Genomic DNA, 23,738 nt, shown 5'->3' with positions numbered 1-23,738 from the left:
AGTACAATAGTGTTTATTGGACAATTTAACTTGTTTAATTATTATTTATTACCTTTATTTTGCAGCTTTATTTACTTTGCAGATGCACATTGTCGCAAAATATAATCGACATTTCTTTATAGTAACTTATTTTTTTATTCATTATTAGACTTTTTTTTATTTTCTTCTAACTAAAGGGCAAATTTCTAAATATAGAAAACATTTAATTAAAAGTACAAAAAAGGAGCAATACCACAGTTTACAGCGTAAAAATGATCTAAATGGTCCAATGAAATATTACAGTGTGTGACTTTTTTTTTTTGGACGGGAAGTATTTTAAAAAATCTGCAGCAGAAAAGAGAAATAAATAAAAATGAGTCACTGCAGTGGGAGTGAAGAGAGAAGAGCAGCAGATTTACTGTTCATGTTGTGCTTTACCTGAATAACTGCTCTGCACATCCACACACTTACAACAAAATCAGCGTTAATTACTTTGTGTAGCTGGTTAATTTGTGAGGTCGTGAGATGTGTTGAAAGAATTTTTTACCCACACCAGCTCATTCAGTTGCTTCTTCTAGGGTAATACATCACACTGCACATCATAATACTGACATAATTCTGTATTCTGCAAATCTTTAAGTGCATTTTTCTAACTTAAAAGTACAGTGTGAGAGATTTAGTGGCGTCTGGCAGGCTGCAACCATCTGAACACCTCCCCTTTCCATGCATGACAGAGCTTAAGGTGGCCGTCAAGCTCCACATCACCATCTGTGACCACACTGATATGATGCACTTTAGATAACTATATCTAAACATTACCTTAAAAAGGCAATATTCCCTCTCTTGAGCCAGTGTTACGTCACCTGCTCCCTGTGAATAAAAACACTCTTGAAGCAAACACACTCTCATACAAGCCTTTAATTTAATTTCAGGAGTGTAATTCTAACGTGATATTGTTACTATAAGGCACATTCTGTGATCTGTAAACAGGGGTCATTAAACAAACGTAGTAAAAAACACAAGCTTGTACTGTTCCTGAAATGAATGACCTGACGTATAAACACTGGACAGCAGCACAAGTTACAGTGGAAGTAGTTTCTGACTGGATTTCACTAAACAAACTCCTATAAGCCCGAGCAACTTGACTATATTAAAAAAAGTTAGAGTCTAAACGTTGGCTTTACATGTAAATTAAAAATATTTTACAAATATAATTTGCATAGTGACCTATTCAAAAACAAGAGCATGAGTTGACCTTTTAAGAAATGTTTGGAGAACACTGAAAAAGACCTCTGGACCTGATACCATAAGAAAAAAATCCATATTGTGAAGTGCAAAATAAAAGCTCACAGATTAATATTACACACACTAACATCAGTTCACCCTCTAGCAGAACTTTCTAGCTTTAACTGAGTCATAATCCTGAGTGGAAAAGTGGAAAAAAGCAAATTATTGCACAACTTAAGCTCGCAAAAGTTTAACGAAGTCTTTTTGTATGAGCTGTAAATGTTCAACCAACATTTAAAACAAAAGTAAAGCTTCCGTGCAGACACAAAAAAAGTACAAGTCGTCTTTTAAGTCTCTTGAAGTAGTTTGCGGAGGTTTCTCTGAATCTAGAATGTAAAAATATGAAAACACAGTAAAATACATTAATATTTGAAACATTTCACCTTTGCGTCTGATGTCACATCCTCTTTGACTAAATGCTGTGGAGTACGCTCTCATTTATGATGTACGTTACTGCTGTAGGTTAAAGAATAGATATGTCGGTACCTTCTCGAGCTTGAACAGGTTGGTGGACAGTTCTCCATAGATCTCAGCATTCACTTCATACCGGGACCCGTGACTTACAGCATTTCTGCAACAAGTGAAATGTGATGCATTCAGGGACATCATTGTGTTAATGAGAAGAGTGCTCTACATTTAAACACACTGAAGAAAATCTAGGTCTTACTGATTACGGATTTGTTCCCCCATGGACACCAAGGAGTTCAAACGGTGCTCAAGAGCCACAATCTTAAAAGCCATGTAACAGGAGGACAATACAAGAACGCTAACTCTGTCAAGACACACAAACACATGACAGATGAGCATTCAAACACTAACAACACAGAACAATGCCCAACACACCCAAATGATGAAAATGAAACTGTCCTGTAGCCTGCTCCAGTTTCTCATATTACTGCACAATGACCGGGTACTCACAACAACAAATAGATGAAGAAGATGACATGTAACGACTTAGGCTGGGAGGATTTATCACTGGTGTCGCTGTTTGGCTTGGCAGACCCTACAAATAAAAGCAAAACATAGGTCCATTGAACAATACATTGTTTTTAATCTCATAAAGTTCAGTATTTGTTAAGGAAGAAGATGTCAATTAGCGTTACGATGTTAGTTAACTTACTTTTAATAAAGGTGAAATGCCCAAAATAATATATTAAAAAATAATAATAATTGAAAAAATAACTGTAACATAAGTGTTAGCTTAGCATTAAGAAGTCGGGGTAAAACAACTAGCTGCACCTCAACCTTGTACAATAAAACACCAGCTTGTTGTATTCAGTGAATTTAAAACTGAAGCGTAAACACTTAGAGTTAAGCTAAGCTTTGTATAAAATGGCATTAAAGTGACATCAATCTTCCCACCTGATGTCTCCTAGGTTAAGCATTTGCAATGGACAATAATTAGCCTCAGGGATGCTGAATGGTGGACTTTGTTACCTTTGGATATAACTAGTAACTAGTTATATTTATAGTTAACTATATTTTTTTTGCAAAGCTTAGCTTAGCAAAGCCAATTTAATATTCATATTTAAATTAAAGGCATGAGAGTGGCATCGATTATTTCCCCACTGTGGGAGGAATAAAGGTTTATCTTATCTTATAAATAGGTCAGTGGTGAATACAGGGATTATTCTTGTTTAGAAACTGATATTTCCACTGGCACTGAATTCCTTCAGGAGAACTAAAACTGAAACTCTAGACCAGCACTAACAAAGCATCTTTTTAGTCTGAGAGACTGAGTTATTAAATTACCGTTTTTAAGGGCAGCTCCATGCTTTTGGTTTGGAGTCTGGAGGTGGATGTCTGCATGGACTGAAACTCCTCCACTCTTCACTGCAGTTAGGAAGGTGTCAGGGAGGCTGGTGAAGTCTGCACAAATAAACAGAGAGAACGTGTGACTCCAGGTGTCGACAACGAGCCTGAGTAAATATTAAAGGAATCACAAACACCCTTGCAGATCTGCAGCACGTTATCTAGCACGATGATATTATGAGCTGCACAAACAAAGAGCAGGGAAGTGCTTTCATTATTGAAAGGGATCATCGCTGCTTTTGTCCCAACTGTCTTTGCTAGAACAAAAGGTAAAACCAAACCTCAGTGGCTCAAATTACACTTGGCTCCACTCCAACTATCTACAATCTTAAGGACTATATGTGCTACAGTGAAACCGGACGCCCAAAGCACATTTGCAGAAAAGCACAACGTGTGCAGTTGTTGTAAGTATGAGGCAGCTTTGTAAAGAGTGGATGTTGAAGCACGAACCAGATATTTTTTCATAATCTGGAGTTTGAGACCCGGAGCTGCTGCTCTCCATCATCTCCTGCCGTCTTTGCTGCACAACTCCATCGAGGTCAGAGAAGTCCTGCAGTGCACACACAGGAAAATATACAATGAGTGGAGAGGAGTGTTGTGTGCGGATATTTAATCACAATGGAAAATGCAAAAGAAACAAAAACCCTCTTGTCCACTAAAAATATCTCCGAAAATAGACAAACAGGACCCTGAACTGACCAGAGGAAGTGAAGATGGGCAGCTGACTCTGAAGCTGTTTTCACACGAGGAAGTGATGTGGCTGCTGCACGATTTATCCACCTGGAACCACAGAGTGCACAGTTTAATGTGCAGAATAATAAATATACTGCTGTTCTTTTTAAAGGGAGTAACCACTTTAGCTACATGCCGTCATGTTTATGCTTGATAAAATTGTTGAGATTAGCCATCTCTCCAACACACAGCAACATAAGCATTGTTTGTTGTGTTTTTGGACACATTTATTCATACATATCTTAAACGTGTTGAAGCAACACTTCCGATCATTTGAACCAGTGTTTCTCCTACTTTGACTTGTCTTTTGACTCCGTTTTGGTCTCCACCAACTTCTGCAGCTGCCACTGCAGTTTGTGTTTGTTGTTGTTTAATCTGCGGGACTGAGGTATGTTTATATGCTTTGCTATGTCTATAAACTGATATAAACATTTAATTGAAGGTTTCTGTCTAACAAATCTAAGAAATTATCCTGTAAAATTTCTGAAAATTGTACCAAATCATTTCCAGATATTCATTTAACTGTGAGTTAACTAACTGTGTCAGACCTTCTCTCGTTCTCAGTGGTTAGGGTTAGACTACAATCAAAGACTTTCATTACAACGAGTTCATGGTAGAATAACATGCACAGGTGTTGTTACCTACCTCCAAATGAATGCAGATTGATTTTAGAAATTTATAGGTGGTGTTTCGAGAGAGGAAGGACACAAACACGTGCTGCAAAACAGTAATTTAGAGTCATTTTCATGATCATTTGAAATGGGAAATAAACGGATTGAAAAGTCATCTTACTTGTTCCGTTGTGGTTTCAATCACGAGGGCGTTTGGCACTAATAATGCAGTTTTCGTTTTTTTAATAAGTGTCACCGACAGAACTGGAATTGAAATCTGAAGAGGACAAAACACATATTTTAGCATTTTACACCAGAGAATTGAACCATAACAAAACTGGCATCAAACACAGATAATGGCTTTATTACGGTTATAGTATCGTACCTTGGTATCTTTGCCAAACACTTTGGAGTGGAAACAGATCCAGTTATCAGAGACGAACATTTTGCCCTGATATAAAATGTCTTTCTGCAGGGCACAAGTGTAACCTGTCGGCACCAACAGCACTTTACAGTTGGAATAAAGCATCTAACATTACGGTGCTTTTTAAATACGTGTGAAAAAGCAAACACGAAACTTACTCTGCTTGAGTAACTCATCCTTGCTGACTTCCTTGAATAACTTATGATACTGAGCATGTGTCTTTGATAACTGAAAAAAACAGAAGATTTTTATTTATTTATTGTTAAAAATCAAAAAAACATATAAAACTTGTTAAAGGTTTGGTGTGACGAACGTGTTCGTACCTGGGTCGGCTGCGATTTCTTCCTTTCAATCATTGTTTCAAGGTCACGTTGACTCAGCTTTGGTGAGAGCTGTGCTGCGGGTTTCAATCTGACAAGCATAAGATCAGTGTTTATAGTTAAGTAGCATGGTAACACCTGAGAAGGACAGGTGAGCTATGTCAACTGATGTAGGATAGAGTCTCATGATAAAGCACAGTCTGTATGTTCACTTCTCCTGTTCCACTCTGGACATGTTATTAGACAAATGCAAGTGGCCTCAGTTTGTACATGTGTCACAGGTGGTTGTGTAATACAGCAAACACAGCAAACAGCAAAACATGTAAACAGCATTTTAGACATGCAGGAATTATAGCACTGCACCGTGCTACAACCTTCAAAACGTCAGTACAATTAGTCCAATTTAGGCTGTTTTATGGTTTCATTTTCAGGAAAGTGATATTTCTTCCACCTTTTCATCTATTTACTGGTTTATATCCTTTTGTCATAAGGATGAGAACACATTCTGTTATTGGCAAAACACAAAGATGCCCTGTAGACTTTAATACTGAACCAGCCTGTATGTAAAACAAACACAGGTTTGGTTTTATTCCAGAAGCCATTAGCCTTGTAAACAGCCACAGTATGAGAAATTGTCACCTTGTGTATAAAAGCGCCTGCGCTCATGTAATATACCTGTGTTATGGACAGTTATGGACACTGCTACTGATCTTTGGGTATTCCAACTCTTTATAAATGAATTATGTTTACTTGAAACACTGCTTGTCTCAAAATATTAAAATGATTTATGTTTTGAATTGAACTATTAAGTATTTTTATCATTTAACACAACCATCAAGAATCTACAGTAATAGCTGCATGTGTACATTTATTTATATTTTTCTGCAACTACTGCTTATTTCTATTACCGAATAATCTGCTAAGGTTTTATATATATATAATTATTTATATTATAATAATTGTATTAATTATATAACTATATTATATTTATTTTTATATTAAGTAATAAAACGAAGAAATTGGTGGAAAATGATCATCATAGTTTCTTAGAGCCCAAAGTGACATGAAATAACAATATATATATATATATATATATATACATTACATTACATTACAGTGAATAAACACATTATAAAGTAGTTGTGAACTGATAAAGTTTAATAACTTATCCACAACTCATGAGCAAAATGCAGTTAATGCTCTAAAATGTGCCTCAGAGCAGAAGATCATCTGCATCCACAACATATCGTGCGCTATAAAGTAAAGCAGCCATCACTTCCTTTACCTCATGCTGGGTGGTTTCTTCTTGGTCTCCGATGGTTCGGACTCAGTGTCCAGACCCAGCTGGAGGTCTCCAGGTGACCGTACCCGCCTCCTCGCTCTCCGCTCGGCGCCATTCTCCACTTCACACCTGGAGTCGTTACAAAGATCATTATTTTCTGTTTCCCTGAGCATCAATCACACGGAAAAGATCATTTTACAGCTGTAGATTGTAAATGGCCCCATCACAACACACGCACATACACAGAAGTAAAGTATAAACAAAGATCAGCAGGACTTGGAGATAAAGGGAAATGTTTCTCATCTGGAATTTCTTAAATGCAAATGAACTCTATCGCGTCCTTTTCTGTGCCACGTACGCGTCACAGCCATCCATTAAAAGTCAGCAACGCCCTTTAATGTATATACATCGATAAAAGCGGGACATATAATGCACATAAACACAGCACACAAAGGCCTGAATCGCCTCCTCTGAACGTGGGAAACAAACTCTCGGACTTACGTCGAGCGACTCCCTCGGGAGTCCTTGTTGGAAAGTTGTTCTGAAGCGAGTAACGGGGTCAGAGGTGCTTCCCCCTGCTCGGTCACCACCACCATGTTTCACATCTCATACCTCACACCTTTCCCGACGGTGGACGCTGGTAAACATGGAGCAGAGACGCTCCAGGAAGGCTTGAGGCGGAAAGTTTAGGAGGATCAGTCGATGGACCGAGAAGGACAGAGGAGGAGCCGGGAAAAGGGGAGGGAGCAGCTGGGAGCAACATCGGGAACAAGGAGCCGACTCTGTCTGGGGCTGGAAGTCTTTCACTGGAGGAATACACCCTGTGGTGATAACTAGTAATAACACAGAGACAGTATGGAAACAGAAATATCCAAACACATAATTAAAAGAAAGCGCTCACAGGGTTGAAATGTGCGTAAAATGTGCGTAAAATGTGCGTAATCAGCACAAAGGTCCCACAAACTTTGAGTAGCTGGTTTATTATGGAATAAATAAATAAGTTAGGCCTGTTATAAAGTTAAAATTAATACATTAACAGTTGCCAAATAAGAATAAATAAATGAACATTTTCGCATGTTTTTCTATTTGATTTGGAAGAAATTAATTTGAAATTGCTCATTTATTAATTCGTTTGTATCAACTTGTAAATGTATTATTATTTAGATTTTAATATTTATTTATTTCCATGTGTCCTCCGTAGTTAACACATTTTGTTGTTTACTGCCAAGTGTAAATCTGAAATGAATCTTATAACCAAAAAGAGTTCATTTCCAGATCTTTGTTTTCAGACTATGGTCACAACAAAGTGTATTAGAGAAAGATTTCCAGCAGGAGGCAGCAGAGTCTAAGTTATGTCTAATATTGAGGCGAGTTCTCTCAACAGCATGGTGGAAAGTAGCAGCACAGTATAAAAATACAAGTATAAGTCCTTCAGGTTAGTGAATTAAAAGTTAATCTAAATAAAAAATACAAATTAAATGTTTTTAGATTGGACAGTGTTGGTCTCATGTTTGAGAGGAACAGCATTTGGCTGCACAACAAGAATTTAATTTAACCTTTGAGTAAAGTCATTGTTTTGTCTACACAGCAAACGACTGAGCTCAAACACCTGCACCCACAATAACACAACACTTGAATGTGTCCATGAATTATCTGCTTAGACCCAGGAACAGGTATGGAGATATGATGAAGATACAATCGAGTGGTGGTAACTGTTGTTGTTGTCTCCACTTCTTTTCTTGGACCTCCAGGAGTCGCTGCTGCCGCGCTGAATGAAAGCATCAGTGCAAAAGACTTCAGAGTTCATTAAGTATCCAGGAGACAATGACACAGGCAGCACTGTGAGTGAGCAGCTAGTTAGCCTGTCATTAATCATGGCTGACAAGGAACAAGGGGTTAAAGGTGGGAAAGCTGCCACAGACTCTGTGAGTGATTTTATCCTGCAGAAAAGGAGAACTGGGAGACGTGGAGAAGCTGTCTGTTGAGGGTGCTAAATAAACGTGATCAGAGCTGATTTACAGGAACATAGAAAACATATTTTCACAATGATGCAATTAAACAGCTCCAATTGAAAAGAAAATCACTTTAATTACAATTTAAATAGAAAACAAAAGCCCAGATGAGGCTTTTATGTGAGAGGATCTAACACAATACAAGTTAAAAACAAGATAACAACAATAACCCCCACTGTATTAAATTGAATTGTATTAATTGTACAGAACGAGTTCAGCATTAAATGCTCTTTAACTTTCTTACCCGGAGTTTGATGAGAAGATTGATACCACTCTCATGTTTGCAGGCAAAATATGAAGCTAGAGCCACGAGACAATTAGCTTAGCTTAGCACAATGACTAGAAACAGAGGGAAACAGCTAGCCTGCCTCTACTCATTGTCAGATACAGATGCAGAATCGAATTGGTTAACTAAATCTAATTAAAAGTGGGTCATAAAGTAAAAAATAGACCACAAAGCAGGTCAGCTGAGGATGTAAACATATACATATTCAACATATACTGAGTAACTTTCTAGCAAAATATTTAAAAATTGATAATTAAATAAACTTGTTTTCTTTGTTTTAGGGAATTAGGTTTCCTCACACTTGTGAGTGTTACACAGAAAGAGATTTAAAGCTGCCTATTACCTCATTTTCTTTTATATATTGTGTCTGACTCTCTGCAAGAAATCCCAAGCACATTTCTATAAGTATTCCCTTAAACCCCAATGAAAAATGGTAGATTATTAGATTAAATGGAGGATTAGCTGACGCCCACTGCCAGTATTTGTGTGTGTATCAAAGAGTGTGACTCTTTCTGCTGCCTTTGGCTTCTTAGAAACATCTCCTTCTGTAGGCAGAAGTCTTTTCAGTGCCTGTCAGATATTCCACCACAGAAAGACAGAGAACAAGGAAGGCAAAGAGAAAGGAGGGTGCTGTGTGTGCAAGGGGGAGAGAGAGAGTGCAAAAATGGTACTTGTGACGGGGGAAGATTGAAGTCCTGTTAAGTGCTCTGCTTGAAAGCATGTCTGGCCTCATTAGCTGTCAGTTGTAACAATACTGAACTGGCAGCGAAGACAGGTTGGAGTCTAGTGGTCATAAATCACTTCTCGACAGCTGCCTGACAAGCTGGGAACCAGTACACAGGCACGGGCACCGTCTCAGCCTCGACACTGAACAGGCACACAGCCGTGCACACAGAAATGGAAGAAGTCGCTGCTCTCACGCCGAAATTACCCGGGAAAGTGGTATTTTGTAAGAGGTAAATTGCTTTCATTTCATGTGTGCCTGCATACATGTATGTGCAGTGGTATGTAACCCCCTCATCTCCTGTGTGTGTGTTCGTCCCTGGTTGTGTCCATTAGCTAAATGAGCTTTGGCTGCAGTGGCTTCTGTGGGGCAGGAGGGGTAAAAAGCAAGGCCTGCGGGTCATTAATCACGGCCCCTGACATGCAGAGCAGGAGGCCAAGGCTCCCCTACGCATACAGCTGCCGGGCCACACTCAATGCAAAGGCGATGTGCTGACCCTCATTCGCCCCCACTCCCAGCGCCTGTGGCTGTCATCTGTCCAACTTCCTCACTGTTTGTGTCAGTCATTTGTGCTGTCAGACCAGGTGGCAACTACCACGACTGGAGGCTGAAGCTGAGACCAAAGTATCTCAAAGTGATGGCTCCAAAAGCTCCTGGCTCCGACAGACTCACATTGAAAAAAGCTCTCCAGAAACACTAAGCTAGAAACGTTTTCGGCCACGGGCAGTGGATGGGTCAACAAAACACTTTCACACGGCAAATCGAGTCCATTGTGAGTGTTCATCTGTTGACGTTACTCCAATAGAAGTTAAGGAAGCAGTAATGTTTATGGGAAACATTTATTCAGTAATTTCTTTCATTTAATCAAGCTAACAGGGGTACAGTTTCTCCAGATGATTGATTCCATACATGGGGACCGTCTACAAATCCAATGCTCATATGGGAATGAGAGGGTAGAGACAAATGATGCATATGGAGGTTAAAGTTGGAGGATTTGTTGGGATGGGATGTCTCTAGACGTGTTTAGGACGTACCTGCCTCTTGCTCAGTGTCAGAACTGGGACTGCAGAGCCTCCACACGACTTTGACTTCATATTAATGTGTTCAAGAATGAACTTCCACTCTCTGCTGCAAAGCTCTTTCATTTGCACTCCAGATTTCACGTCCTCGTGATTGTGTGTCACACTTCAGTAAACAGCGACTCGTTCACGTCCAAAAACAATCCGAACACGCAAAGACACAAAAATGTGAAAAGCTAAAGTGCCATCTCATCGGCTGACATGACATCATCCAGACCCGCAGCTGCTTGCATAATGATGAAAGCCAGTCAGGCTGCAAGACAGTGGAACACTGTTTCATCATTCACAGCTACTAAATCATCGGGTGTAAGCACAAGACATCCGTTGAAAGCTGATTCCTTATCCGTCGTCCAGGATTATTTGGAGAACATCTGGAGTTCTGAGGACTTATTTGGCACTGAATGGGCCGCAAAACTCACAAAGAAGGCTAATGTGTTGACACTAAGATCTACACCACACACCAGGTGATCTATTGCAGCAATAAATGTGTTTTCATTAATTGTGGTGCTCATGAAGGAAATCGGTAAAGGATGTCTTAGACTGCTTTTCATCAGGACCTGACATATTTTAAAGGCGTATAAACAAAAGTACTTTTGGAACCGCTAAGCTGTACACACCTTGTTGTTACATGTCAAACTTTTCAATCTCACACATGCAGTTTGCACTGGTAACATTGGCAGATTTATCAAGATGGATCCATCTGCAGACCTTGTGTCTGGGAACTCTCTGTTCTACAAGTCAGTGGAGAGAGACGTGAGGTGCATCACTTCCTCTTCCAGCAAAAGCATAAGAAGCATAATAGATACACACACACACACACATACTTTCATGAGTTTGTGGTGAATAAAGGGTGAAATGTTTAGGTTTCTTTACAGCTTCTGAAAGAAATGTTCTGATATCATGTTGTCAAATATAAATATTTATAATATATAATATTATTCCTCTTTAATAGCAGACTTAATTTTCCTATCTTTGGATTTTGGAGTGTCCGTTGGACCGAACAGGACACATAAAGACGCTGGGTTGGGCAAACTTAGCGTGGACATTTTTCAATTTCTAAAATAATAAAAATTACCATTAGTTAGTCATTAGTCATTAGTTGCAGCCGTACCACTTTTTTCTCCTTGTTTTTTTTTGGCTTTCAGCATTTTTTCCACACATATATAGCTGAACACACACGCACACACACACACACACACATCCTGTCTGCTCTAAGTTAGTGGCAGAGATCAGGGCTGCTGGTTAGACTAAACAACAGCATTTGAGCGGATTTGCTCTCCCTCATTAATCATCCTGACAGCTTGAAAAACAACATTTCCTCCTTAATGACTGTATTTGAGTAATCATGTCTGCTTATTTCCATGCAAGCATCTCATTCGGCTTCATGCTCACTCCCTCTCTCTCACTTTCTTTCCTTTCTGTTGCCATCCATGTGTGTGTATTTTGGATCCTTTTTCTAACCTCCTAAATCTGTGCCATGGCTCTAGGTCATGCTGGCCAATTACAGCCGGTTACATTCATGAAGGGGGCGAAAAGCCATAAGGACCGAGAAAATGTGACCATGAGGATCCAGATGCGGACGGCTGAGGATGGTGTCACCCCCCGCATGTGGCTTACCCACCAACGCCCGCTGGCCTCCGGGCCTCTGCTAGGTCGCTGCCAAAGCACGTTTTTCCGTTAAGCACTGGGTCTGTGATGCATGAGAGCTGACAACTGAGCTCGGAGCCCTCAGAGCACAGCCAGATCAAAACCAGCTGAGGCCGTGCACACTAGCAGAGAAACCATAATTGCATTTGCCCTCTTGTACACCGCTAAACTCCCTCTGTTGACTTTTTTTTTTTTACATCAGACAGAGCTTCAAACATGAGGAAAGTGAGGTAGGATTAGAAGCTCCCATTTTAGACATAAAATACCTGCTCAAGTGAGGGCTAATTTATTGTTAGATGTGGGTAATTTCACATGTGAATACTGGAGCGCATCCGTTTGGCTTGACGGCGGTTTTGTGGAGTGTTTTTCTGTAAATGAGAAAAGTGTACTTTCAACATTTCTCCCAGCCTGTGGGTAGATGTAAGTGATGGGTTTATGGTGGTTTAGAAACATCAATATAGCATAGCTGACATTCGTGTCCTCTTTATTTTTGGACGACTTGAAAAGACGTCATAGCAGGATGATGGATGAAGTGATAAAGTTGGAGAGAAGACAAAATGAAAGCAGAGGAGTCCATTTCTGGGAAACACTTTGCAATCTGTATCTCACAGACAATTCAGAGAAAGCATCAAGGCACATGTTTGCAATTTAGAACTGCGCTTAATGACTTTAATCCAATAAAGAATGGTTCTATCTCTGAGAGCAGAAACAAAAAAGAGTCCAAAGAGAAGTTCTTCACGTGCAAGAAAACAAAACTTCTACTTTAAATCAAGCTCAGTCTTTTTTATTTAGCCTCTTTTTGGTTTAGGCTGATAGAGAGGTTCAAGGCTTGTCATGTAATGAAGGAGCAGCTCCACAATCTGTCATCATTAATCACTGGGCCTGTCAGGCTGCAGCCAGGACTCAGTCAGACCAACCAGGCTGACAGCCCTCACCTCCAAGAACAACACCCACAGACTTTTTATATACTATAGTAAAATATGTCCTGTGCTCTCTGGGTTTAATTTAGAGCGCTAAATAAAAAGAGCTGCGGTAACTGGGCGATTAGAGGAACAGAATTTGCATGTGATGGATGAATCCTCTGGTCGACTGTGGGTGGTAAAAGTAAAGGAGTGTCCTGCACCCCCTCCCTTAACAACTGCTGAGTCGTCTTTGAGCAGCGAACGTGAGTTTTAAGAAGAACTTTCTGACTCGTTCTCACCAACTGGAGATGCTGCTGGTTTAAGTAAAGTTAAAAGTATTCTGTGGAAAGTGAACTGTGATGGTCGCAGGACATCCAAGCAACACGTGGGCTCAAATGATCATAACACAGACTTTGGAACTGGCTGAGTAAAGTCCGTTTAATGTCTGGTCCAACTGATTCAGACATTTGCATTTTGCCAAACGGCTGCACTGGCTGATGTCTAGATAAGCTCAGGGTTGTAGTTGATACCTGAAAACAGTTTTAGTTTAGTTCACGTTTGCAAATGAACAGTGTTCTGTGTGTACAGTTATGTTCAACAGGAGTGTTAGTAGTTCTGCAGATTTATTTATCAGCAATAAAAAGATTTTTATAGTAATTGTTGGACCAATGTGGTGCACCAACAAACATCGAGCTGCGCTAAAAGCCTGGCTGAAACCTGCAAGTCAAAATAGGATGTATTTAAACACGCTGTAGTCCAACGTAAACCTTAATATTTAAATTATATAAACACATTCAAAGCAGAAAAATAGTCATACGCCTCCATTTTCCAGCCTTGCCAATTTTTGTACTTTTATTTACTTGTCACGGACACACATGAATCAATACGAGAAGAAAAACATACTTCAGTCACACATTAACATCATGTTCAGTGGCATACGTAAATAATGATCCCTCTTGTGATGATATTTGAATGACAAGCAGGTTTCATTGGCACCAGTAGGTGGAATCCCAATCCAAGACTATCCTCCCATCTTTGTTACAGGTGATACAGCCGACTGAAAATACTTGAAAAGCTAAAGTTCACTGAAATCCACCAGATAATAAAAACATCTCTACCACAAAATCTCCTGCAAGATCAATTCCTGAAGCCTGGTGGTGACTGAGACGACTGAAACACTGTCTTATCAGCAGCCAACTCATTTCTTAGACTTAATAAATTAAGTGTGCCTGTTTTCTGGGACATATCTTGTAAGGTGAACCCTCCAGAGTGGGCCAACAGGATCTTATGCCCTCCTGACGAACCCAGACGCCACATAACAACATCTCAAACCACTGAAACAGGAGCGCTTTCTCTTGTTACAGTGAGAACAGGCTGTTTTGACTCCTGTGGGTCTCTTGTCAAAGTTGTGAGTGACCAGCGTGGGTCATCTATACTTCGCCAGGGGTGTCACAGTGTCATGTTGCTAGGAAATGGCATATTACTGCTGTCAATCACGTGGCAGGCGTAGTAACTTGAGCGAACGTCAGGTCTTCATCTTGAACACATACAGGAAGCAGCACTGTGGCTCTGATGCTTATCAGGATCCTGCAGTATGTATACTTCACATCCTCACAGGTTGGACTTTGCTGTACTAGTTTTTATAAAACACTAAATGCATGAGCTTTAAATAAAGATGTTTCCTTAAGGTGACAAAGCATTCGGTGCAGAACAGAGGAGCTCAACCCCTGTGGTCTGCAAACAGACTCTGTTGTCGACACAGTGAAAACATAGTGGAGGTAAAGCACACCCAAAGTCATCCATCACGTGATTCTCTCACAGTAAAAATAGCCGCTTGTTCAAATACGCTCACCATTACAACCAGGCTGACATGTCTGCTGACAAAAGCACACATCTTCCTCGCCTCCTTCTCCTTTTTAAAGGTAGAGTCCTGTCAATGTGAATGACTGGTGAGGACAGTTTCCACGTTCTCACAGAAGAACTAGAGTCCAAACTTGTCTTTTTTTAAATAAAAAATGTAAATTAAGAAGTTTTGTGAAGAGAGACACCACGTTGACACTCACTTTAATGAGAAGAAGGCAAATTAAAGTGGATAACAGCAAAGAGATAATAAATGTAAGAGAAAAGTGAATGTTAATGTTGTGTAATACACATTATTGTTATAATCTTACTACTGTACCTGTACAGTCACCTTTTAATCATTATATACTGTTGTTCTTTTTATTCTTTATTTTTTTCCATACTGTTTTTGCAAAAATGTGCATCAATATAAGTTGGTTGTTGGGTATTATAGAGACTAATAAAGATATATTGATGTCTAGATGGTGATAATTAAATCTCCTGTCATGGGAACTCATAACTTCACTGTGTAAGTGAAACCAGTAGTGGGCGCTTTTGCCCACCCGAACAGTGAAGTGGGCTAAAAACTGGCAATGTAAGAAATGAAGACAACAGAAAAATACATCTTCAGTGTGATTTATTTAACAAAATATGACCTCCCCTTGTTCCAGTTTTACAAAAAATATCACATCTCGGTTTTATTGATCTGTTGTGAAAATAATAGAAAAAGAAAATCAGAAAGCTGAGGAGTTCAGAGAGAGAGATGTGATTTCAACATTCATTTCTGAAGAAGTGTTAAGACATGATATATTCAACATCTGTTATCTGGCTTCCCACATGTCTGCTCGGAGGACTGGAAAAGGACAACATGAAAGCCAGGTTCCTGGTATAAAATAAATACAACTTCTCAGTAGAAATAAACACTACATAAAGAACCAAAACAAATCATCACAAACCATGAGGGTGAAGAAGCAGTTAAGTGTGTGTGCTGTGTCAAGCTTACATGCATCAGCTGCAGGAAGAAAGCGACAGTGGCCAGACTTACATCAGCCCACGGCTGTAGCTTATTGCCATCCCTGCCACACTGCAGTTTTCTGCACTAAATCATCGTCATTTGCAGCAAGAACCCTGAATATCCAAGAGCTATTACACACAGCATCCAACCATCAATTTGCCAAAAGTCGCCCAAGGACAGTCGTGTCTGTTGCAAAAGTATCCGAGCAATGTGCAGACATGCAAGAACCACACGTGTCCTCTGATCTTTAGGAGTGGAGCCTGATTAGAAATATCATATATAACGTGTAAAGAAAGTGAGAAGATACTCTCAAGTCAAAATCCAGGACTTGGGCTCCCATAGTTCCACACAAAGAGCGGCATCTCGTCCACTTAAGTACTGACTTTAAGTAATGCGTTGACATTTCAGGTAATGTACTTATTGGCTTTACTGGTAGATAATTAGAGGAAGTAATTGATACCACATTCAGAAAATATGAAGCTGCAGCCAGCAGCTAATAAACCTAACTTAGCCAAAGACTGAAAACAGAGGGAACCTGGCTGTGTCCAAACGTAAAAGGTCACTTCAGCTGGAAACGAATTAACACAAAAGCTGCAAGAAAATTATAATTATAATAAAGTTTGGATAGTTGAAACTATTTTCCTGTCTAAACAATTAGAAGATGAATTAAGGATAAACTCAGATTAATTCATGATAGCAGGTGTTTAAGTTTAAATAACAATCTGTTGTTGTGGTTCGGTTTGGGACTAGTTCTTGGGTAAGAGTATCATTGCACGTCCCATAAAACAACGAACTATAGTTTTAATACTTTATTTTTTAGTTTATGTTGTCCAGCTAGCAGGTTCCAGTGTTTGTGCTAAGTTAAGCTAAGCTAGTCGGCTGCTGGCTGTAGTTTTATATTAAAGATTATATCTAAGAATGATGTCATTGTGGTAACAGTCTTCTCATTTAACTCCCCACCAGCAGATGAATATGCACATTTGCCAAACTGTCAAGCTATTCCTTTAATTCTGTAAGACGATGATGCATCACTGGTAGCCCAGTGCCGATGCGGATCCAAGTCTTTGACTGTAGAGAGCGTAGTGAGGGTAGTACGGGCCTGTGGTGGGCAGAGAGTGCAGAGACATGGAGGAGGGGGCAGCGGGCAGATGGACCTTGCTGTAGGGATGGTAGCGAGCTAGGCTAAAGCTTGGGGGAGCCCTGAGTGAGAGGGAGCTGGGTATGGAGCCCGGGCTGCTCTGATGGGGGAGGTGGAGGTGGCAGGAGGCAGGTCCAGAGGAGGAAACAGAAAGCAGCTTACTGTCCATTCCCACAGGCAGGGCTGTGTGTGTGCGGAGGTGAGCCAGGAGCTCGTCTGATGTGGCGAATCGTTTGTCGCACGGCCCCCCCGCTGAGACCCAGTTACAGGCGTGAGGCAGGGGGTCGTTAGGGAGCATGAAGCCATACGTGTAGAGAGGATGGGAGAGGGAGGAGGACGCACTGGATGACAGCGAGCTCTGGTGGAGGGAGTGGAGCGGGTGGGAGGGATACACCAATGGAAAGCTTGACTTAAGGCTGGAGGAAGGGTCGTGGATGCAGGAGTTGCAGTTGCTGCCACCAAGATGGGGTACGCTTGGGTAGCTTAGACAGTAGGGGTCCCTGCATAAACCCTGCATGAAGGAAGGAGGGGAGGCACCCGTGAGAGGACTGGAGCTTGGGTGCTTTGGTGGAACTCCCATACTTCCCACACTGAGGCTCGACTTTGTCGGGTCCAACCCAGGAATAAACTGAGATGGGTAGCCTGCATAGGCCCCCACGACAGATCCATGGTAGCCCATATTAGAAGAGGGCAGGGGGTAAAGTGGTTGGCTGGTCTTGTAAGGAGAAATGGGTGTAATGTTTCCAGGGCCCTGGGTAGGCTGGGCTGAGTCCGCTTTACCTCCCTCGTGATTGGAACCAGCGTCAGAGCTGCCGTTACTGCAGTTTGTGCTGGCTCGAACGTGGCTTGAGTTTGCAAGGTGTGGACTGTCTGAGCTGGCCTTGTTTACTTCAGCGTCTTTTTTGGGATGATGATTATTGCTGCTGCTGCTCGTGCTGGTGGGACTGCCCTGCTCATGTGCCGTTTCGCCATTCGCAGTCTGGCAGTGTGACGTGGGCTGTCCACCAGGAGACTGACTCCGTTTGTGAGGCTGCTGAGGGTGTCCTGGTGGAGTGCCGCTGCTGGCTCGAGAGCTGGGTGAAACAGCGTGGGGGGGGTAGGACTGCTGGCCATTAGATGAATTTCCATTAGAGGTAACATTATTGCTGGGAACTCTGAACCCGACTTTATCGCTGCTGCTGTTGGAGCTGCTGGTCACTGTGTCTCTGCGACAGTCTCCGCTGACTTTGTTGTAGGGTTTGAAGCTGGATTTGTCCTCCAGGGAGGGGCGGTGGTCGCCTAGCTTCAGGCTGGAGACCGATGAGCGACTGCTGGGCTCCTTGTCCCCCTGGCTGCAGGAGGAGCTCAGCTTGGAGGAGGATGGAGGGTCTGGTTTACCAATCTGAGAGCAGGTCTGTGCCAGCAGGGCCAGTGGACTCTTCTTGGCATCGAGCTACAACAAAATATAGATTCTGATTAGCTCTGTATTTAGTTTATTACACTAAAGAGAGATTTTAGCTTTCCAAAAAAACTGTTACGTTATTTTTGGATTACTAATACTTATTCAGTGTGAAACATTTGCAATTCAGTTCTCCACAACCTGTTTTCAAATCAGTTTTTTAGACTTGCACCAATTAAATCAGCCCATTAATCATTTATTATAATAATCTGTTGGCTTTTCCCAACAAAAACAGTACAAAAAATTCACTATTTCCAGCTTCTCCAAATAGAGGATTGCCTTCTTTCTGGACTTTAATAAAGGTGTCTGAAGACAATCTGAGCTCTGGGCATCTGCAATAATCAGGCTTTTCTTTAGTATTTCAGCTGATGAATCTATGTTTAAATAATCTGTGTTAACTCTATTCCCACCGAGCTAAAACCTAAAATCCAAAAAAGTGAACATATAACTTCACTAATGGTTATAGATGTAATGAATACATTTACTTTTGTATATAACAGATATTTTATTATGTTGAGTTTTGTCTTTATTCGTCGTCATAAGACGCATATTAAAAACTCTCTTTACATTTGTACCACACTGCAGTGAAACCAGAGACACTGATGTGAAAAACAAGAGAAGCTATAAAAGTATAAAAGGTGTAAAACACAATAAATACCTCGATGCTCACTGGTGCGGGCGTCAGAGGCTGTAAATATTCCGGGTGTAGCAAGTGTCCAGTGTGCGCAGTCAACATCTTGATAACTCGAATAGGGAGACGCTTTGCCTGCCGAAGTGGGTCCAAAGGGGTCAACAAAGAGACCACAGCACCGGGGCGAGAGTGTTTACCGTCAGTGGCCTCACTGAGCTCGATCCGCTTGCTTAGACGATCCGCAGCTGGTCCAGGAGGGAGATATTTCATTGGAGAGAGAGAGCGCTGCGCTTGGGGAGGTGCGTTACTTGATACTGGTCCAAATGGTGATTAAAGCTTGTTGTAATCCATAAATATGCCAGTTATGTCCCACTACACGGCTGGACGCCCCTGAATGTCCCGTAGGACGGACAAGCCTCAGTCCTGGTGCATCTTCATCTCCGTCCGACGCGGCTCCAAGTCCAATTTTTAATTTTACACCAAAAAGAAAAGTCCACTGTAGGAGACACTGTCCTTTCTTTTAGAGGCATGAAAAAATAGAGTTTATCTCATAAATTCCCAGTGTTGAGAGGAAAAGTCCCACTGCGTCTCTCCGCTCCGGGCTTCAGCTGCGCACTGATCACAGCAGCAACTTCAAAGTGGAGCAGCGGCTGTTTGTCCGCTGGGTGGCCGCACCAGGAGCGAGCTGGGCGGGGAGGACGTGCGTAAAGGCGGGGCGACGTCCTCCATGTGACAACACCACCCACTCCTTCAACCATGATACCCAGTGAAGGAATGCAGTACCCAAATTAAAAAGTACTATTACTTTTACTCACACAACTAGCTACTTTTTGCAGAAATAGAGTGTTATAAAAATATGATTAACTAATAAATAAGGATATATTATTAAGAATAAACCGCACAATAACAACAGATACCTGTTTTCTTAGAAGTAGAAGTAGAATTTTGGAGTACTTTTCTTGAGTATTTCCATTTTTAGTTGCTTTTTACTTCAACTACATTACACTATTGTACTTTTTCAAGTGGGGGAAAATACTCGCAGTACAAATGTGAAGTATTCTACTTTATTTAATGTGATACAGCACCACATTGACAGGTTTAGTTACTAGTTACATGTTAAACATATGAAGGGTTATAAATGAAGCTTTGTTAGAAATTAAACTCCCCAACATTATAAACTATGCAAGTAAAACTATAAAAATGATCTGGATAGTATTTTAATGATTGTTGAAGTTTAAGAACACACTAATTTGGTCTAAACAAAGCGTTGTGAACGTGTCACTTTGGATAATTAACTACAATCTCCGGAGCACAAGTCACACAGTTTAATCTTAGAGTGCAGTTTTGTTTTGTTTTTAGATGTTAAACATAAAATATTTGAAATATGACCACGTAGTGTTTCAACTCAAAGGTTAGTCTAAATGAAACCACACAGTCACGAAGCTGTGGAAAGCTAAACTTTGCTCAAAATGTCAGATGGGATCATATGCAGCAATTTCCAGCTCATGAAATATAGATCTAAGGCTTGAGCATGAACTTTCACCAAACAGAGTTCACTGGCAACTTCAGAGGCCGATTCTGTGAGTGTATCGGGATGCGGTGCATAAACCCCTTATTAAAACTAAAAATGCTTTTTTTGTGCAAGTGTGACGATGCAGAGAACAAAGTCAGTGAGCACTGGAAGTAAAACATATGGCCACATGAGTCATTTTTCACTGTTGTCAACAAGCAGATGAGTACATGTGAGGCACTAAAGTGGTTTTACTAGTCCAGATGCTTGTTTTTCCATGGCTCTGTCATGGCTTAGGTTTTCCAACTGGGAGATTTTAAGTCCTCTGAGTCATAACTCAGTCATCCTCCAGAGTATAGTTTTTAATGGTGGCAATTTGTCAACATGTGAACAAATACAGGCTAAAAAAAAATCAGGCGTCAAGAGTCTACGACAGCTCATCACAAGGGGAGATGACAGAGTAAAAACCATCCTGCCAGTTCATACAACCATTACTGAGATAGTCCATTCAAAAGTAGAAATGTCAACCTCAATGTGGGTCACATCCTCTTGGGACCATGAATGTCTGTGCAAAATTTGTGCCGATTAATCCGATAGTTGCCGAGATGTTTCAGATGTTGAGCTATTTGTGATTCAGCTTTTGATGTTTGCAGGTAAATGTCATGTACCTAGCTGTAGTTTTTCCGATGCTGAAAATAACTCAGGTGGCACGATGGTGTGGTGGTTATCACTTTTCACTTCACAGCTAGAAGGACTTTAATTTGCCCTCAGGTGTGAATGTGAGTGTGAACGGTTGTCTGTCTCTATATGTCAGCACCGTGATAGACTGGCGACACGTCCAGGATGTACCCTGCCTCTCACCCAGTGACAGCTGGGATTGGCTCCAGCAACTCTGTGACCCGTGAACAGGAAAAGCGGTTAAGATAGTGGACGGATAAAAATAAATCATCGATTACCACTGTTAACTTCTGACAACAGGTTCTGCAGGAGACTGTTGGAAAGAAAAACAGAAGGTTTAAAAAATGAAGTCGAGTGAAAAGTAAAATAACCGCTTATGTCAGGAGCGAGTGGTGGGATTACTGCAACCATCCATCCATCCATCATCCTAACGGCTGCACCGGTTATGGGTTGTGGGGGCGCTGGAGTCAATCCCAGCAGTCACTCGGTTAGAGGTACACCCTGGACATGTCATTGACGCCTATGGACAGTGGGAGCACCTGGATGAAGCAGTGAGAACATGCCAACCGGTGGATCCAGACCCTTATTGCAAAGGGGCAACTGCGCTAACCACTACACCAGCATACTGCCCATTACTGGGACCATCAAGCCCAATAAAACCCAAACTGGTTCCCAGTTGAACCAACAGCCCAGAACTAGTTCACATTGGCAGAAAACGCGTATCCTTCCAAATGTGGTGGCAGTGAGTTCAACTAACTATATCTCTTATGTACAGTTGTGGTGTGAAAACTGGATTGGATGTTGCAATACCGGTGTATGTGCTTTACTTAACGTACAGGATGTGCAGTACTAGAACAAACACAAAGCAGATACAACTGACAGATAAACTAACAGGTCCCACAAATGCTTCATGCTCAATCATCAAACGTTCACACAGCTTCTTTCAAGGAAATTCTGAAGAATGTATTTTGTTTCTGATGACAGACTTAAGGAGAGATTACATCAAGTCAGTAAAGATGAAAAAACGAAGGCCCCACACGATGAATCATCACCATAAATAACGACATGACAATTCAGGAACTATTCACATGCGGCTGTCATTTACATTTAGATTCATTTAGATAAAGAAAAAACTGAATGCTACGTTGAACATTTTTAATTTTATTGCAGCTTCAGCGACATCCACTCTTTTATTGATCATTTTAATTTTAACCTTTTACTTAAAAAGTTCAGGTATGCTTTTAATTTTGACCCGTGCGTGGCCAGATCGTTTGTCTTCTGGCTTTGCTCTGAGCAGATCTAAATGGAAAAAAGAAAAAGGAAAGAAAATCAATAAAATACACTGAACATGTCACACCAGAGTCTATTTTCTTTTATTAATTTATGCCATTTTTACCAGTGAAGAAAAATATGATAAAGACAGATTGCCTCTATATTAATGGTTCTATAAATCTGGAATGTTAATAACTTTATTGCATTACTGCCATCTGACTGACTTTGCAATGAGCTAATTTTGTTAACCTAATTATACAATGAATTGGTTAAAGTACTTAAAAATTATGGCTGACAAGAACTATTATCAGCATCCCAAAATAGTCTGAGACGGAGGGGCTTTGATTCTCTGAATCCTCTGCAGCCTCAGTTGAGTCGAAATCACTCCTAATCCCTCATAACCTGTGGGCAAAAAGCTGCATAATGTGAATTAGCTGATGGATATTTGTAGTATATATCTTGCAGGGCCCTCTTTAGTCTTCATAATACATGGCTCACATGTAAATATAATGAAAGGGTAATAAAAAAATTTTTTTTTTCATTCAAAAATTATTTTGAAAATCCTCTCTTTACTGCGTCTACAGATCTTGTTAACGACCTGAAATTAGCAATACGTCACTGTATTTTTAAAAAAACATTTGGTTAAAATAACTTGTTGCTTTGACCTCATGACCTAAACAGCAGAACAGCTACTCACAGCCATCCATCAATGTCTAATTTGTGATAAGAAGCAGAGAGTGGGAGCACCACCTCATCAAGAAACAAGGTCACAGTCTGCGCCACAGAAGAGGAGACAGCACTTTGGCTCTGGGGGAAAACAGAAACAGCAGGAACAATGGTTCCAGTTATCACATGTCGGTACCATATGGTAGAAAGTGGATTAATAATTTAAAAATGCATTAAACTGATCAATATACTGTAGCTGCCTCTACGAATTACAGAGTAAGTTACCAGAGCTTCTCTGGCAAATGTCTGAAATCAAAGTTTATTAATCTGCATCTAAAAGCATCAAGACTTGTGTGTGATGTGGTGCAAAAGGTCACAGAGAGAAATAAGAGTTGCTGTTGAGGCTGATGGTTGATTTTTCTAGATTGTCTTTTGGCATTTAAGCCTTTATTAG

At 40.7% G+C, this 23,738-nt stretch overlaps 2 protein-coding genes across 2 annotated transcripts; both read right to left on the bottom strand.

The window, feature by feature from the left end:
* Window positions 1–879: 879 nt before the first annotated feature.
* LOC113159928 (GRAM domain-containing protein 2B-like) lies at window positions 880–7,173 on the bottom strand. The gene is made up of 14 exons (XM_026356935.1): window positions 6,949–7,173; window positions 6,451–6,576; window positions 5,169–5,256; window positions 5,004–5,073; window positions 4,807–4,910; window positions 4,603–4,698; window positions 4,456–4,527; window positions 3,778–3,858; window positions 3,529–3,628; window positions 3,019–3,135; window positions 2,185–2,269; window positions 1,934–2,038; window positions 1,753–1,837; window positions 880–1,592 (listed from the first exon to the last, which is right to left on the bottom strand). The coding sequence occupies exons 1-14, from the start codon at window positions 7,041–7,043 to the stop codon at window positions 1,554–1,556; spliced, it is 1,263 nt and encodes a 420-aa protein (XP_026212720.1). The 5' UTR covers window positions 7,044–7,173; the 3' UTR covers window positions 880–1,553.
* Window positions 7,174–15,558: 8,385 nt separating this feature from the next.
* LOC113159804 (zinc finger protein 703-like) lies at window positions 15,559–19,777 on the bottom strand. The gene is made up of 2 exons (XM_026356721.1): window positions 19,186–19,777; window positions 15,559–18,521 (listed from the first exon to the last, which is right to left on the bottom strand). Exons 1-2 carry the CDS (start codon window positions 19,426–19,428, stop codon window positions 16,980–16,982), a joined length of 1,785 nt encoding a protein of 594 aa, XP_026212506.1. The 5' UTR covers window positions 19,429–19,777; the 3' UTR covers window positions 15,559–16,979.
* Between the last annotated feature and the right edge of the window lie 3,961 nt (window positions 19,778–23,738).

The sequence above is a fragment of the Anabas testudineus genome, chromosome 12 (genome assembly GCF_900324465.2).
Source record: "Anabas testudineus chromosome 12, fAnaTes1.2, whole genome shotgun sequence".
NCBI lineage: Eukaryota > Metazoa > Chordata > Actinopteri > Anabantiformes > Anabantidae > Anabas > Anabas testudineus.
The sequence above is the reverse complement of the archived record's forward strand: the minus strand, read 5'-3'. Positions and strand labels throughout refer to the sequence as shown.

Coding starts and splice junctions, on each gene's coding strand:
- LOC113159928 (XM_026356935.1), bottom strand. CDS start 7,043: ATGGTGGTGGTGACCGAGCAGGGGGAAGCACCTCTGACCCCGTTACTC. Junction 2,270..3,018: donor TGGAGCTGCCCTTAAAAACG/GTAATTTAATAA, acceptor TTTTATTTGTAG/GGTCTGCCAAGCCAAACAGC. Junction 1,838..1,933: donor GGGGAACAAATCCGTAATCA/GTAAGACCTAGA, acceptor CACTTGTTGCAG/AAATGCTGTAAGTCACGGGT.
- LOC113159804 (XM_026356721.1), bottom strand. CDS start 19,428: ATGAAATATCTCCCTCCTGGACCAGCTGCGGATCGTCTAAGCAAGCGG. Junction 18,522..19,185: donor CCGCACCAGTGAGCATCGAG/GTATTTATTGTG, acceptor ATTTTGTTGTAG/CTCGATGCCAAGAAGAGTCC.